General features: G+C 39.1%; 1 protein-coding gene across 1 annotated transcript in view; it reads right to left on the reverse strand.

The window, feature by feature from the left end:
* The window catches only part of LOC147216894 (rho GTPase-activating protein 26-like), an 80,866-nt gene that overhangs the window by 35,011 nt on the left and 27,189 nt on the right, over positions 1-18,666 (reverse strand). The window contains exons 2-7 of the mRNA XM_086176755.1: positions 9,659-9,754; positions 6,804-6,865; positions 5,862-5,933; positions 1,573-1,674; positions 1,387-1,497; positions 1,194-1,298 (exon numbers count right to left, since the gene is read on the reverse strand). Of these exons, the coding sequence (XP_086032881.1) occupies positions 1,194-1,298; positions 1,387-1,497; positions 1,573-1,674; positions 5,862-5,933; positions 6,804-6,865; positions 9,659-9,754 (548 nt within the window). The remainder of the gene's footprint in view (positions 1-1,193; positions 1,299-1,386; positions 1,498-1,572; positions 1,675-5,861; positions 5,934-6,803; positions 6,866-9,658; positions 9,755-18,666) is intronic.

Raw genomic sequence — 18,666 nt, forward strand, 5'->3', positions numbered from 1 at the left:
GGCTTACATTAAAAGAGTAAAGCTGTCTGCCAGAATAGACAAAAAAGTTAATATATATGTATGTATAGATGAGAAATATGAGAATGTTTTTGTATGTATAAACGTGTAAATATATACATATACAGAATGCATATGTATGTGTGTAGTAATGTGTAAGCATGTATGCAAATATGTATATACATATATATATATACATATATTTGTGTGTGTATTTATATTTAAATATGCACACACAAATATAGGTGTGTGTTTGTATATTTTAACGTACAAATATACAGAATACATATGTACGTGTGTGTGTGTGTATGTGTGTATGTACAGGACTGTCTCAGAAAAGTAGAATATTGTGATACAGTTCTTTATCTTCTGTAATGCAATTTAAAAAACAAAAAATACTTTTTCATGATATTCTAATATTTTGAGATTGGGTTTTTGAGTTTTGGGTTTTCTTAAGATGTTAGCCATAATCAGCAATATAAAAAGAAAAAAAAGGCTTGCAATATTTCAGTTGATTTGTAATGAATCCAGATTGTATGACATTTTTGTTTTTGTAATTGCATTACAGAAGATAAAGAACTTTATCACAATATTCTAATTTTCTGAGACAGTCCTGTATGTATGTTTGTATGTTTATTTATGTATCTTTCTGTGTATGTGTGTTTATCCTTGTTGTTTCCTTCATCCTTTTAATTGCCTCTTTTTTTAATTAAATTTAATTAATTAATATATTCATATTTATTGTTATTGTTACAATGCTGTGACAAATGAATTTCCCCTATGGGGATCAATAAAACATCGTTATCTTAATATAATGTAATAATCTGTATGTAAGTGCAAACATACTGTATATGTGCCTGTTTATATGTATGCACACAAATATATGTATATTTTCACTTATATTTGTGTATATAAATATATATATATATATATATATATATATATATGTGTGTGTGTGTGTATACATATCTCATTTTTTTTTACAATTTTACACAAACTAGGATATGTTAAGAGATTTTATTCACGTTTTTATGTAGCTGGTATATTGATCAAAAAGGACAATATCGCCTTGGTAGTCGGGGATCCCTTTAATGACTTGAAATGCTTTTTTCTGATCTGCGCAAACCTTGTTTATAAACAAATATACACACAGTCCATTACCCATGGCGACTTTACATACGTGTGCATGACCTTACATTTTGTATGCTGATGGTAAGATCGGTCTTGAAGTGGTTGAAGTCCTTGGCCAGCTCGTAGCCGTGGTGATAGTAGGTGAAGAGGCCCTGGAGGAAGGCCAATAACTGCGAGAAAAAAAAAAGAGAAAAAAACAAGTCTGGGTTTACGATCAGCCGTATAACTGAAGAGGAGAGGCGTGTCAGGATGTCTCACAGGCTCCACGAAGTCAAACATCTTCCTCTCTTGGACCTCCTGGACCTTGAAGACGTACTCCAGAGAGACCTCGTAGAAATGCTGCCGCACGTTGTCCACCAGGTTGTCCGCCTAGGATAACACACGAGGATGCTGACGCCGCAAAGAACACGGGTGATGAAGAGGAGGGCGGAGGGACGCCGATACCTCGTGCAGATGCGACTCTTTCTTCCTCGCGGAGAGACTGAGGTGCTTCTCCAGCACGGCGCAGTACTTCTCCGTCTCCTTGTCATACTTCTTTTTGGCTTCCTGTCACGAAGAAAAACACAAATAATAAGAATTGCCTGACCGGGAAAAAAAAAAAACATGTGATTTTGCAAAACTAAAAAAAAAGTCAACCTGTTCTGAAAAGACATCTTCATCATAATATCATAATCATACTATCTTAACCATCATAAATAGTTCCCTTTTGACAATTTTGTTGATTTGTCATGTATGTTGTGACATGAAACTAACTGAATTAGCTAAGGGACTTTTTTCTGCATTTGTTTTGTTGCTTTCTCATCCATCCCACTCCTCCTATCCAGTCTGCACTCACGTCCCTTCATCGAGGCGCAATAGCGATTATGATGTTTTATTAAATAACATCTTCATTAAAACACAGGCTATCTGCCCTGGATGTCAATCAAGTGACAAACTGCATAATTTGTCACTGTTTTTCCTTTTTTTTTTCTCTTTCTACCCAAATCGGTCCCGAGACAACATCTAATCCATGCGAGATTTCCGCACAATTTTTAGGTCGCCGTTGTCGCCAACTTGCTAGCTCGTGGGGGGGGCGACTTTCGTAAATTGTTTCATAGAGACCTGCTCTGTAGGGAAAGCATCTGTTGGGATTTAGCGCTACGTAAATAAAATTCAACCAAGGATGGCCTTCTTTGACGTGATGTTTTTTTATTTCTTACTGCCTGCACTTCATATTTTCCATCGTAGGAGTCTGGCATGGGATCTCCCCTCCAGGGTAAACAGCTGCTTACTAAACAGCGCACATCATCACTGTCGACGTGCCTTCCATGAGACGCAGGCATGGGACTGACTACTGAAGCGAAGAATGTGGATCAAAACTGAAAAACCACAGAACAATGATTGTATTTTGTATTTTGATTCATCCAGGCTCCCTTAAAAGGAGGCGACGTGGATTTTGGAGACATGACGGAATCGATATAGGTGCGGCGGATCGGGGTGCGTCTCCCTCGCGTCCGGGAGCCATGAGCTACTGCTGCTACACCTGGGCTCTCTGATGTGTAAAAATAATTTTAAAACATGAAAATAAAAATGGATAAAACATAAAAATTAAATTAATTTTTTTTTTTTTTTTTTTTAACTAAATAAATTAATCCACATTTGTTTTTTATAAATTTCATGTTTATACATACCTACACACACACATATATACAGAGAGAAAGAGAGAGAGATACTGGTTGAATTTCACTTGTAGTTGAATACGGATCTTGTAACTTATTGACTTATTTCTGCTCATCATATTTATTTCATTTATTTTATGTCTCTGTATGGATCATTTGAGATAAATTCCTCTGGGATAAGGAAAGCATTACAGATTGTGATCCTGATACATAAAAATATTCTGACTCACATATACACACACACACACATCCTGATACATATACCGGTATGTAAATATTTATGTATATGTATATGTATATGTTCGCAGCTCAATTCAAGACTTTGTCGAAAACTGTTCTGAGGTCGATTTGCTTGTAATTAGGGGAGTTTGTAAGCCGAGGCACTACTGTACACAAACACACACACACACACACACACACACACACACACACACACACAAAATAATAAGTAATGCCTGTCAACTTAGTGGCTTACTCCATCGCTCAATCCAATATTTAGGTCATAATTTTATTTACATCACAACCTTAAAATGGTTTCCTCTGGACCCTATGGGATGGGTTGGCACCAGAACCAGGGCGGAAAATGACACAGATTCAAGAAGGTGTTTATTCCCGAAACCCAAACGCATCAATCGACCCAACCCGCGATTGTTAGTTTTTTTTTTTTTGGTTAACGTGCAGCCTCGGGGTCAGAGGAGAGGGAGGGTCGAGAAAACATTCTCGGAAACCTCCGCTCCTGAGCCCAGTGGCAGCTGAGAGCGACAGCCCGCCGGGCCGTACGGTACGAAAACAATACGAACAAAGCTAAACATAATTAAGGGAGTTTTACTTTTCCTAAAGGCATCGCCTGGGTTAAATCAAGCCGAAGCAGATGCCGGGGCAACAACTCACTCACTGGTTCGAAGCCAAAGTAAACGATCTACACCTACATTACAGATGCTGGGAAAATCGCTTCTGAGCAACTCAACGTTGTCTCTGCCGGGAAATAGGGAAATAAAAAAATACTTAATTAATTTGTTTGTAGCTTTTCCATTTTCCAGATTACAGCTGTTATTTTCTATCAATTATACAGCAAATGAGTACGTGTCATCTTTCATGAACCATTTTCCAACAAGCAGATGACATTAAAAGCTATTTTCAATTATCCGAACACCAAAAAAAATAGACGAAAATAGCAAAAATAGCGGCGAAAAAATTTCCAGGTTAAAAATGTGCGGAGTAACAATTTGTGGCTGACAGAGGGTTTCCCAAATCAAATTAAAAAAAAAAGTTTGCAGCTGCAGATGACATCGGGTAATGACGAAGAAGAGGGGCTTCGAACAACGAGGCCTCTGTTTCGTGCCAGTTGATGACTCTTATGATAATCACGTTGGAAATGTTGGGAAATTTTGTACATCCATCCAGGGTTTCTATGTCAAGTGTGACAAAAATAGATATTTACTGAAGTGCGATTGTCAGGTGATAGTTGAAAAATTCAAAAAAGCGTTGGGGGTCTTAAAGGCCTCTTTTTTCCTGACATTTTGTTATTAAAATGTAATGACAAGGTGTCTGAGGCTTAATTTGGGTATAGTACCATTTTCAGCCAGCAGAGGCCAGTCTCCTCTCAGAGAGTTGACTGGTGCCGGTGTCACTGCACATTCTTCTGCACGGTCACGTCAGCATAGCAAGCATTGTTCCTTTTTAATATCCATTTATTTTTTTATTTTGAAACTTGGCCATATTTATTTTTATTATGTCCTGACTAAGCTACCCATGTGCCTCTTCTATGCTATTACCCTGTTATATTGTCCGGCGGTCACCGAGGACAGCAAACTAAGGAATTTATTTAACTCGGAAACGTGTTTCCTTCCTGTGTGTGTGATGATGAAAAAAAAAAAATGAAAAAAATAAAAATGTATGAAAAGAAATGTGCTGAATTTAAGGTAACATGACATGAACACATTGCATCAATTAAATAAAGTCAATCAATACAGAAATAAATAAACTTTGAAAAAATGAAAACTGAGTACATTTACCTGAATCTGACTCAATGCATGATTTTGTTTTTAACCAAAACACATTTCCTCTCATCTGGACTTTTTGTGCAAAAATTGAACTTCCACAAGGACACAAGGATGTTCGCTTCCCCAGATTCCCCCCCATCTCTGCATCATCGAGGGTCAGAAAGCTGCAGGCCGCCGAAGCCGGGACCGGGTTGCCAAAAAGATGTTGCCTCTTTTAGGGGTTAAACAGGGATTAGTACATCGCTCGCGATGAACCTACATGCGCAGATTATGCATTCAGCTCCTAATCTCTGGCTTCCGTGTCACAATCAAACAATGACCTGCTGTCGGGAGAGCGGGGTCCACTTAATACTATACATATTAAGAAACCCCCTGCGGTTTCTCATCTAAGTCCCGCCGCTAATGGCGAGCGTACCCTGATCTGCAGGGTTCACAAAGAAAAAGCCCAAAAATAACACCTACCTTTGCATTGGCGAGAAGAAACACCTTATTAACTATTAATATCAGGTTTGCTGAATCCCTTCTGTTGACCCATTTTTTTCTGTATACCTTTTGGCATCATGACGAGACTTAAGCATCCTGAACGGCCTTAAGACGATGCCAGCAGGCCGTGAGGGACCCCACCCCCACCCTGCCGGCCCCTGAGGGGATTCGCGATTTATGGAAGTATTATCTATTCGTCTAATCTTCCTATCCGGGTCACGGCGGAATGGACTTAATAAAGCAATGGAAAAGAGGAGGGGGCAACCTGAGACGGGCAGTAAATACTGTGTGTGTATGTGGGTGTGTGTGTGTGTGCGTGGCCAACTCTTAATGCAGGCGCGTTGCGAAAAGACACTCGAGACCACGGTGTCGGCGCACGTCTCCAATTACAAAAAGGGCCGTAAAGTCAGCAGCTATGAAGTTACCCTTCTCAAATTTCCAGTGAGTTCCTATTTCCTTTGCCCTCAAGGAAAGAGCCTTGGAGCCCAAACACGGTTATTTCACTTATATATTATAAAAGATGATGTTTTGGGGGTTTGTGGAATTTGGAAAATTATCAAAAATAAATTACGGAAAGGGGTTTCCTCACCTTAGCTGCGCTGATCTGCTCTTTCCTGAACCTCTCCAGTGGCATGATCAGCACGTCGTTGGCATTCTCAATCTGGGGACACAAGCACACATGCACGCACGCACAGAAAAAAGCATGGTATTAGGAATCAAGCAATATGACGGATATCTTAAAAAAAGTTGTTTTTTTCTGTTACTAATACCGTACATGACAACTCAGAGCCTGGCCCTGAACGCATCATTTCTGTAGAACCATGAGCATCGACTAACGGGCGAGGGATTCGGATTGATCATAATCGCAAATATTTTTTGGAGAGGGATAAATCCAGGCAGCTGAATGAGACATCGTTTTGGAACTTGTTTTTTTTTTTCGTTTTTTTTTTTTTTTTTCAGAGGGAGCCACTGGTAGCACGAGAAAACAGAGCAGCAGAGGCGTGCAAGAGGGAGCCGCAGGGGGACTTTTCTTCTGGATCTGCCGCGCAGATGCTTGGACACCGACGAGCCAGGCGGGCCGGGGGAAGCGTGTTGAAAATGAAAGAAAAAAAACAATCGCAAGCCTCTTGGGGTTCATCGACACGTCCAGGTCAAACACGAGATCTTAACACACACACATTCTTGGGTGGAATAAACACATTTCCATTAATATTTGTTGCAATGATGCTGCCTCCGAGCAAACATCGCCGCTAGCAAATATCTAAGGCGGGGTCGGAGAGAGATATTTTGATGCTACGTGGCGCTGATTTAATGTTTTGATTTTCAAAAAAAAAAAAAATTTTTAAAAATTGTCGCCTTCTTAAGAAAATAATTTCTGAAGTTTTTCAGAAAACACACAGACGAAAAAAAACGAGCCATGTGTTGAAAAGGAGTTGATTTAGGCAAAATAAATCAATTTTGTCAAAAAATAAGCAAGCAGCGTGGTGGATTCCAGGACCGCCGTACGGTGTTTTATTTTCCAGTCACTCACCATCCGCGTCCTCTCGTCCTCTAGGTTCTGCAGAACGGCAGCAAACTCCTGGAGGGACTTCGCTGCGGATGCAGATTAAAAAGGCAAACAAACAGAAAAAAAAAAAAAAAAAGAACAAGAGTTAAGTAATAACAGAGAAGCAGGGAGCCGGTGAAAAATGGCGCAATGCCGATGGGGGTGGGAAGCCAAAAAAAATCACAATCTGCAGTGGGACGTGGACTGTGAATTGCGAAGCCTCTACCTAGATTCTTTTCCCAAACCTCAACCTCACCGATGTGTGCCTAAATCTGACCAGAGGGATTAAAATGTCAAACCCTATCCCGATCATTTATTCCTGACCTTAACCTCGGAGGAACTGGAGGCGGACAAAAGGCTCCGAGGTGGAAGGGGGCATTTTACAATGTTTTCATAAAATACAGTAACAATTCCTACTTGTCCCTTTGAATTTCCGCTTAAAAAATGTTTCATGTGTATCCGTATTTTGAACTGTTTCAAAACTGTTTGGATAATCGCAGTATGTAGCTTCTGGCCCTGTGTTCATTTTTTTTGTTTTACTTTTTCAAACCGGGCGTTGCGATTCGGCCGCAGACGTTGCGTACAATCGCAAACGCAGATTTTAACGGAAGTCTGAGGACAATTTGGGAAAGTGGTTGAATGTTCCTGGTTGGTTTCAAAATGTATGAGGAACATTCAAGAGGCAACGAGGTTCTGCCGTATTTCCGGTTCACCTAAAAGCCTTAATCTTCTCAAAAACCAACAGTGCGCCTTATAATGCGGTGCGGCTTATATGTGGATCAATATTGACAAACTTGAACAGTGGGTTGTTGAACAGAGAGCAGCAAGTAGAAGCGTCTCTACAGTCACGATTCGAATGATGGTAACAGCGCTAGCTAGCGACATGAACATCAATGAATTTAGAGGCGGTCCTTCTTGGTGCTTTCGCTTTATGAAACGCTTTGAACTGTGACATTTTGAGTTGGAAATACATTGTTTTCAACGAAGGTGGCGCAAATACCGTTAAGAGCTACTGGTACGTACGGTGAATGCACTAACTTGTTTTGGGAGTGAACGGAGATATCATAACGTTGGTTTGTATTCTGTTAATAAAGTTTGACTGACTTACCTGGCTGTTTTGTTGACATTCCCTTTAGCGCAGCTCCATTTAGTGGATGCATAATGCAATCCCTGCCACTACTGTAGCTTCTATTATATGCCCCTTATATTGCGGTGCACCTTATATATGATTTTTTTTTTTATAATAGGCCATTCATTGAAGGTGCGCCTTATAATCCAGTGCGCCTTATGGTGCAGAAAATACGGTACTTTGTTGTCAAACATGCAGCACAGCAACATGCTATATAGGAAGTTAACAGAGCTCAACTAGACATGGCATAGTTTAGGTGCATAGTTTAGTTTTGCTTTTTTATCCGGCCTGCCAAACAACTTTCTTTGAATATTTTAACAAGTATTTTCAACCAATATTGAATTTTGAATTTTTTTCCTTTTGTTTGATTTTGTATGGATGATTAAATTCAAAATAATGTCAGTACATTCATGATTTTAAAGTTGAAATAAAATGCCAAAAAATTCAAATATTTCAATTGCAATTTTCATTTTGTTCAATTTACGTGATACCTAGCTAGCCCGCGCATAAAAATTAAATATGCCAGGCAAAATAATTGCCCACTCCTGATGTGATGGGTGCCAGAGTCTCAACCAAGAACCAATGACATTCTACTTTTTTGTCTAATGCTATGCATAATGAAATCATAAAATTGTAAGAACTATATACGGCTCTGATATATACTGCATACAAAAGTAGACGAAGGGCTTCGGTGTCCGAGTCACATTCAAGATGCAACGATGTTCTACTTCGGTATCAAATGTGCAACACAATGAAATGCTTTAAAGGAAGACCTTAATGCAGGTATGACATATAAAGCCAGAATTATCATGTTTGTGATCGGTTTCAAAATGTCCGGTTTACATTCAAGAGGCAACCAAGTTCAACTTTGTTGTAAAAATTGGTAAAGAAAACAATGAAATGCTATAAAAAGGTCGAAGTTAAGACAGATATATTACTAAATTTGTGATGGATTAAGACATCTATTGCAGATGTCGTATACAGGACTGTCTCAGAAACTTAGAATATTGTGATAAAGGTCTTTATCTTCTGTAATGCAAATTACAAAAACAAAGATGTCAGACATTCTGGATTAATTACAAATCAACTGAAATATTGCAAGCCTTTTATTATTTTAATATTGCTGATTATGGCTTACATCTTAAGAAAACTCAAAAATCCTATCTCAAAATATTAGAATATTATGAAAAAGTTTTTTTTTTTTTTTTTTGCATTACAGAAGATAAAGAACTGTATTCTAATTTTCTGAGACAGTCCTGTAGATGAGAATGATGGGTTTCAGCGTCTGAGAGACCAAGAACTTTGTGATCAAATGCGAGACACAATTAAATGCAAAAAAAAGTTGAAAATAAAGACATCTATGGCATAGATTGCTGAGTTTGTGATGGGTTCCAAAGTGTCTGAATCACATTTATGACACAATGAAGTTTTCTATTTGTTGTCAAATAATAATAATAATAATAATAATAATAATACATAAGATTTGTATAGCGCTTTTCATGGTACTCAAAGACACTTTACAAGTGAAAGACAGAAGAATGTACAACACAATGACATTCTAAATGTTAATACAGCTCTGAAGGGTATGGCAAAGATTGCTATGCTGAAAACAATTAAAATATCAAATCTTGCGATACAATAAGACGCGCAATTCGGTATTGTTCTAGTTCCAGTACAACAGAAATCCCGCGCTTCTAGACAGGAAGCTCACCTATGCACATCTCGTCATCCGTCTCAGCGTCTCCAATACACTGGAATTTGAAGTCGTTGAGAGAATCTGCGAACTTCCTTTTTGCCGTGGACAGACCTGAGCAAGAGAGAGGGAGAAAAGAGAGGGCTGTTAGTTTTGTGTGTGTGTTTTGACTTTTTTTTTTCCCCTCTCAAAATAAATTCAAACAGTTTGACATTTTTGAGAAGCGTCCCAAATTTTCCCTTTCCTTCAAATCTAAGAGACTCTCATCGGAGTGCTTCGGCCTTTTCCTCCGTGTTATATTCAAGGTACGAACACTGAGGTGGTGAATGTGAGCATCAAGAGGAAAAGTTTGGGAATGTAGGAATGAAGGTCGAAGGTGAAGGTCGGGGAGACCACTATCGAACTGACTAACTAGCTGCATCCCCGTGATTGACAGGTGACCAGTATTCCGAAACGTGAAAATGGAACAAACAAACTTTTGAAACACAGTGACTTGAAACACTACAACACAAACACACAGCGACGCAGGAGGACAAATGTGCTTTAAATGAAGTCAGAACCCGCTGGCATGACCACAAAGTGTTGACTGTGGCGGCGCGGCCCCGACCTGACGTAAAAAAGAGGAAGTCCAGTGACGGATTGAACCCTCGAAAAGCGCAGTTTGACTAAATTTAAACAGCACTTTTAAGCTTAACGTCGGTGAGCTAGAAACATGTTCCAATTATCTTACCTCCAGTGTGACTGTGTCATTTATATTCATTCATATGAATGAATTAATGCATGTATGTATATATGTATGTATGTACATATGCATATATATATATGTACACGTATGCATACATACATATGTATACATAGATGTGTATATATATATACATTTATGTGTATATATATATACATATATGCATGAATGCATATATGTACTGTATATATATGCATATATATGTATATATGCATATATATATATGTATATATACACACGCATATATATATATATATATATATATATATATATATATATACATATATATGCATATATATGTACTTCCATACTACTTCAGTTACAAAACTGTTGTGTGTATATATTTATATATATATATATATATATATATATCTGTGTGTGTGTATCCTGCATAACATACACACACACACACACACACACACACATAATCACACAAAACATGTGTTTCTACATATATGAATATTCATATACCCACATATATACATACATGGATATATATGCTATATAAAATATACTGTATATATGCAGGATGTTCTCTGCCTCCGTGTCTGCAGAACAGTGAGCATTTGTGTGAATATGCACACACACACATACACACAAATATATATGTAAAGGTATGTACAAAAGTTTGTTTTTTTTTTCTTCTGTGACTGCAGTGGCTACATCAGTAGCAATAACAACAACATCCTGCAGCTACAATCAGTCTGTCTTCATTTTGTTTCACTGTATCTCGTTCCCCTCGAGCATCCGAAGCTCCTGAGGTTTCTTCGCAGCCCTCAAAGGTCCGAGTCCTCTGCCCTTTAGGTCGGCACTCAGCGATCCGCCAAGGTTTGCGCAACATCATCCTTCGAGGGATTTGTCCTATGTCGACCCTCAGATGGCAAATTCCAGGGCTTATTGCTTGTCAGTTTTGTATCCTTAGTACACGTCCGAACACGGACCCTAGGGATTGAGCCACGCTCACAGATGGCAGGCTGGAATTGCACATCTTAAATAAGACTTGTTTGATCTTGTGCTTTTTGGCCACACGTGTTTTCTGACGCAGACATCCAGTGTGTCCACGGCTGACTTCAGGGCAGCCCAACAGCTAGACTTCCACAGTGTTGTGGACGATTGTGGACTAAAAAGTGAAAACTGGAAGGAAATTTTAGGTGTCCTACTGGAGTTGCAGTGTGCTCCCGCATCTCTACCATTACATATGAGGTGGTAATCTGAGCTGTTTTAGATCAGTCGTTTCTTAGTCTTGGGCTTACTACAATATCGTAATAATAATAATTTATCCTTTATTGATCCCTCATGGGGAAATTCGTTCTTAGCAATTAACCCATCATGGATGGACCATGAGCTGGCGTCCACTAGCACCAGGGGAGCAGTTTGGGGTTCAGTATCTTGCTCAACAACACTTCGACACACTAGGAGGAGCTGGGAAGACTTATAGTCTTGCAGTATATCTTTGGAACTGAACATTCCTGGTCTTCAACAGTCTTAAACAACAAATCGATGAGCTTTAGCAAAACTGGAAACCTAGAAGATAAACAATCACCAGAGCAGAATTGGCGGCAGGGACAGTATTTGTTGGCGGTATGGATGAATGGGAACTGCGAAGGACATCCCAATTGACATGGACTGTTCAGAAAGAGGAACGGACAGTGGAGCTGTGGGCGGAACAGCCCGGTTTGTACGACGTCAACTCTCCGACGTATCATGTCCAAGTGGAGAAGGAAAAGTGATGGACTGAAACAGCAGAGGTTCTGCGAGGAAAACATTGCATGCTTGGAAAAAAAATGCAGAAAGAATCTAGTTGTAGTCTTGTAAAAGTGTCACAGTCTTTGTAAAATTGCAGTCTGAGACTCGGCTTCGATTGAAAACTTTTCAGATGTGAAAGAATGATAAGTTTTCCACGAGTCTTTTCCAAATCTTTTCCAAGTCTTCTGATGTATGGGTAGCTTCACCGAGACGCATGTAGCACTGCACAGCGCAGCTTTTTGTCTCCACCGATCCAGAGTTTCCAAAGGGATTGAAAAAAGGCAACATCGCCCTTTGATAAACCCTGCAGGGATTTCACTCTTTCTCCATTCCCTTTTCCAGTTTGTCATGCACATGGACGGATTCCATCTTGGTTTCATTCATGAAGGGGTTTGAATCTTTCACGTTTTGGGGAGCTACAAGTACAAAAAGTCAACCAAGTCAACGTCATTTGGGGGATTCCATCTCTAGTGGCATACCTTGAGAGGAAACTGATGGGTTCGGTCTCGTATAGCATCTACAAAGCGCCAATAGCGCAGCTGCTAGAAGGGCACCTTGATGGCACCTGATTGTTTTTTCGAAGTCAGATGAAAAGGTTGATTTTCCGCAAACCTTCATCCTCGAGTTCATCCTCGTTGCTGCCTGCCAGAGCCAGCACTTCCATGACTTAATTTATAAACAATGATATATATCTCAGTAACATTCACCTGTGGCGTGATGCAATTGGTTCAAAGTCATTTTTGAATTATAGGCGGTCTTAAATCTTTACGGACGCCACAGCCTGCCCGAGTTTTTCTTTTTTTTTTTTTGTTGTTTTTTTTTTGGCGCAACTCACGCACAGCTGCGAAAAAATAGGAGTTCTCCCAATTCCTTTACGACACAGTCCACCACGTACATACTGGTGGGAAAACACATAGCTCCACGCAGAAAGAGCAGGAATGTGAAACGTCTCCTTGCGACGCATCCACAGATTTTGGACGCCAGAGGAGCTCAGCGCCTGGCAGAGTCATCGGAGAATCGTGATTCCGCGGCCAAGAGGAAGCTCTGCTGTACAGAATTGGAACGACTGGAAGAGCACTTATTCTTATCTGTCAAAGGGACGGTGAAAACAGCTGACAAAAATTAAACGCTATTTGAATGCCATTCCTGTGAAGAGCCAATAGGGTTGCGTTATTTTGTAATGGTATTTAAAAGTCATATCTATAAATATTCATATATTTGAGCCTCATTAGGACAAGAGTCAGAGAATGCTGGCTAAGTTTGATGCAATAATGAATGCAATAGTGACTGAGTGAATGGTTGTTTGTATTTGTATGTGGCCCTGCGATTGACAGGCGACCAGTCCAGGGTGTAACCCGCCTCTCGCCCGACGACAGCTGGGATAGGCTCCAACATCCCCCGACGGCATTGAGTGCAGGATAAGCAGTAGGAGACGAATGGTTGGATGGAGTATTCAATTCTATTTCATTTTTATTAAAATTTTCTTTATTTTATTTTTATTTTTCATTTATCTTTAATCTTTTTAATTTCACTCCATTACATATTTTTCTTATTCTCTGGTGTTTGAGTTTTTTATATGTTATATTTTATTTTATCTTATTTTATTTTATTTTATTTATTTCCTCGATACAGATGTAGGCCACAGTTCTAAACAGTTTGACACTAAAAGCTCATCTGCGGAAGACCGATCTGCCTTTCCAAAAGACAAATCTTCCTGATGCCGAGGCTTCTCTGCTTTCCCTGCGTGTTTTTCTTTTTTCCCTCCCCCCCCCATCATCTATGCAAACATCTCATTGATCGGCACTCATATCGAACCTCTTTTTCCTGTTACTAAATCTCCATCATAGGCCCGATGGGCCGGAGTGGACTATTTTCAGCATGGGTGGCCTAAATGGGTTGCGAAAAAAAAAAAAAAAATTTAATGAATCCTCCGTCCGTCTTTGGTCTAAAAACGCTTCACTTTATTTTGCCCTTCCTACTGACAGGTTCTCCAAGCGTCCGGTGACTTGAGACGTGCCGAACGAAGTCACACTCCTCGCGTTCTCCTTCATAAATATTAAAAGCAACCGCAGACCAGAAGAAAAATAGAGACCCAGATACACTTACACTGTTACATATAATTACTACATGATGTATTTCCTGAACCACAACTTTTCCATTTTTTTTAATCACCAAATGCATTTATCCGAATTCTTTTAATAAGCTGGAATTGTTAAGTTACGTGTTGTGCGTAAATACGGTTACCATTACCATATTTCAATAAATTACCCGCTTGTTGTTTTCTGAAGATCCCAGACGTCTGAATTTCGAGGGTCATCCTCAGTTGGCGGAACAAATATTTCCCAGCACAGCTGCAGAGCTAAAGCTGCTGACTTTGTGTTTAAATTTTTTATTTTTTTTTGGTTCTTAGGGGATAATAATCGTGTCTGTTCACAGATTCCACTTTTGACACGCCATCCGGTTTAACAGTTAACACTTTAAACACGATAAAGGAGCGAAAACCAAAACTCGGAAAATAACTACTTTTAGCAGTACCTTTACAATCGCATGAATAAAAATGACGCGTGAATTACGACTTCCTCCAAAGATTTAAGGAGACCCACTATTTGTATGGATATACATATATATTTATGTCTATAAACAAATACATACATATAGATACACATATATGCTTCATCTATATATATATATATACATATGTATGTATGTATGTATGTATATATGTATTGATGAGTGAATGGTCTCTATATGGCGGATGAATGAATGGTTGCATGTCTATTTGATGTGTGAATGAGAGTGAATCCACATATGACCAAGGGTGGTTCCTTCATCATGTTGATCACTGAGATGCACCACACAAAGTGCGGCAAGCGAGGAACTTTTATAATCACTTACTGCTGTAAAATGTGATTATAAAAAAATTGGGCCTGTGGTGCAGATTAAATGTGATAAATCGCCCCTTTTTGGGGCAATCTTTAGTCAGGTTGAAATCGCCCCATGGTCACTCATGGACTCATGTGAAATCCTTTTTTTTTCCTCCCTCAATTATGTTTATGGTAGGATAAGCCTTTAAAAATCTGCTATATGAATTTGCAAAAAAAAAAAAAAAAAACCTGTGGTTTAGTGATATGCAACATAAAAAAGTATAAAAATAAAATGAAAAAAAGCATAGGATTGAAAAAATCCAGATTTTTAATCAGATTTTATTTTTAGAATAATAATAAAAAATATATACTAAATGTATATATTTTTTTCTTATATCATGGAATTTTTTGTTATATGCTTTTTGTATTTTGTTCATTTTTATTCATTTACTGAGTCAATTACTTTTAAATTTGCATTTTCTAGTGTGGTGGCCAACCAGAGCATGGTGTTCCGTATCCTGGGCTCTGATTGGCTCAGAGATGGTAGCTTCATTCTCAGCATATAATGCACATAGCGAACATTCAGCATCTCATCTTGTCCGTTTCACATGCAATTGCTACTTACAGAGTTCCTCTTCAACCTTGTGCTAATGTGAATTATATAGGCAGCATTTATAAGATTGTAATAAAAGTGAATAAGAGCGTGGGGAGGGTCATAAAGCTTTAAAATATATGCAAATAAAAAAACTTAATTATGTCCGCTACTTCCTAGATATTCGTTTAATGCGGATGGCTGTGGAACCTAACCATATACCTTAACCATGTGTAACCAACCACTTATCATTTTTAATATTTATTTTTATGGCCAAATCAGCATTTCCTAGGTTGGCAACCAACCAGAGCATGGTGACCTGTATCCTAGGCTCTGATTGGCTAAGCAACCGTCGCATTTTTCTTTGCTTCTCTGGCATATAGCATGCATTCAGCATCTTGCTCACTATTCATTTAGGAATACAGTAAGGATATGTTTATAAGCGTGTGGAAAAGATTAATAAGAGTGTCATAAAGCTTTAAAATTGATATAAATATGTAATAAAATAAAAAAGGGTGACTTCTTCATGGATTTTGGTTTATCACAGCTGCTTTTGGAGCGTAACCCCCGTGATAAATGAGAAACGACTTAACAAGTATATACTGCATTTGTACAGAAATATAAACTACACAATTTCATAAATGCGCTTGATCTTGTGGGGACCCATCCGACAGGAGAACCCCCAACCATGATTCCAAGTATGAAGGAATTTGACTAAAAGTTCAAGTTTTGTTTTGTTTTGTTTTGACAGCGAGCATGTCAATCCATTAGCAACATGTTGTTCGTGTCGGCAACGACACACAACTTTGCAACAACCGCATTTTTAGAGAATCAGAGATCGGGCAACGTAGAGGAATAAACACCTATGGATGGCAGGGTAAAACAGGTGTAATCTTTTGATTTTAATACACACGTTTACTTAAGCATTTGCATTGGTTATAGTTTGTTTACTTTGGGCAACTCTCTATAACCAAAAGAAGGGCTCCCCGCGCTAATACAAAGGGCCCATTCTAAGCAAACAGTGATTCTTAGATTCAAGGGATTACACCAATAAAAAAAAAAAAAAAACAACACTAACTCTCAGATCTGCCAAGACGTCCCACTAAATCATGTAAACCCAAAAAAAAGAAAAAGGCTTGCAGTTGCGCAGTTGCATCAGCCCAGGCTGTAATGAAAAACAAACCAGTTGGCTTCCTCGTGTCACTGTACATTTTGGACCACGTTGTGATGAGGTAACGGGTTTCTGGCACGTACATGGAAATACATCACGCATGTCATAGCACTGCACACACACACCGTCGTTGCGGTTGGGCGCCGGCAACACCGACACACTTGGACAAACAAATTTGTCCGTAATTTCTCAGCGGAGGCACTCAGGTCGTTTCCGCGTTTTTAATCAAAACCACACCGCCGGCTATAGGATTTGGAAAGACGAAGACCGGAGTCAGGGGGAAAAGGGCTATGCTGGGACTCAACTGTCCGCAGAGCAATTTAGCGAAACCGAAAAAAGTCCTCGTGGTCGTTTATGAGAGCGATTAGAGAAACCCTTGAAAAGTTTGAACCCTGGGGTTAAATGGAATAAGCGGTTTTACAGAAAGCTATTAAGACCTACTTATCCATTTAACTTATTTAGAGAAAAAAAAAACATGATCGTGACAGGTGATTTTTGTGTAACTGTTTTCACCATCTGGGAATATAAGGACAAATCTGTCATTAGAAAGAAAATTTGAGATTGCTAGCGCCGCCGTCGCACATTAAAGAGGCCTGAGAACGCCGCAGTGAAAGAGCGACCTTGATAACCGATGCCTCTTTCTATTCTCCGTCTCATTTTCACTTTTAATACACGCCGTTTCTTCATCTTTTTTTTTTTTCATTGCATGTTTTTGATTGCTTTTCTGCAAGAGTAACATAAAAAACAAACATAATGATAATAATAATAGCCCAACTTGTTGATCACGATCTACCACTCGATCCCCAAGGCAATGCAGAGCCATAAACTACAATACAGGTGATGTTGGTAGATCAGTTCCCCTATGGTCCATCCTGAATGTGGCATTCGTCAAAAATTGACATACAGCACAGCCAGTCGGAGTTATCGACCCAAATACCGTTCCACCATGACCAGCTACCTCCAGACTACGCAAACCCCTGGCCATCGGAGTACAGTAATCCCCAAAAGTGTACAAAATTGCATTGTGCCATACATGTCCATGCTGTTATGCAAGATAAAGAATATTTATTTTAACTATAAAGTACACTTGGTAAAAAAATTAAATATATCTTTCACATTTGTACTGTCAGTAGATTATTTTGTCATTTTAAAAGTAGCTTGCAAGCTAAAAAAGTGTGGACACTCCTGACCTAATAAGTATTTATAGGGCATTCGGCACTAATTCCAGTTGGAATTCTGTACTCAATAGGGTAATCGATATTACGATTGTTTTCTATACAAGAGTTCCTCTCATTGCATCAAAAACTCAATATTAATGCGATTAAGCGGATCGCTTGCTTTTGTCAAACCCCAAAAACTAAAGTACTTACACGAGGATTATGTTTCATACGACAGAGATTTACGATATCATCAGAGTGTCATCAGCAAACTGGCGCATTAGTATCACAATGCCAGGATTTATGGAACAATACGCAGAAATGGTTATTAAAGTTATTAAATCTGTAGCTTAAGTTAAGAACTTCTTTAACCAGTGAAGCCGTGCCATTTGTGTCCTACTGATATTTTTTATATGTTTTGATATTCCAAGTTCTTGTGGCAAACAAAAACCCGAGGCGGTATTAAGAGTGTGTTGGTGGCGAGGAACAATAGCGGGGTTTGCGATGCAGGACGTGAGAATTCTGTAAACTATTTACGTCGCGCATGTGAAGGGTAGTGGTTTTGATACCGCTTCCAAAACGCACAAGGGAAAACCCACCCACGCAGGCACACACACACACACACACACACACACAAACACAGCGGCAGTGTGAGCTACAAAACAGAGAATCCTTAATTAACCACAACCATGCAGCACCATCGTGCAATGACTGCTATGTGAAACAACACACACACACACACACACACACACAC

Source organism: Fistularia commersonii, chromosome 29 (assembly GCF_037954325.1).
Source record: "Fistularia commersonii isolate RoL2024-O1a breed Wild chromosome 29, RoL_Fcom_v1.0, whole genome shotgun sequence".
In the NCBI taxonomy this organism is placed as follows: domain Eukaryota; kingdom Metazoa; phylum Chordata; class Actinopteri; order Syngnathiformes; family Fistulariidae; genus Fistularia; species Fistularia commersonii.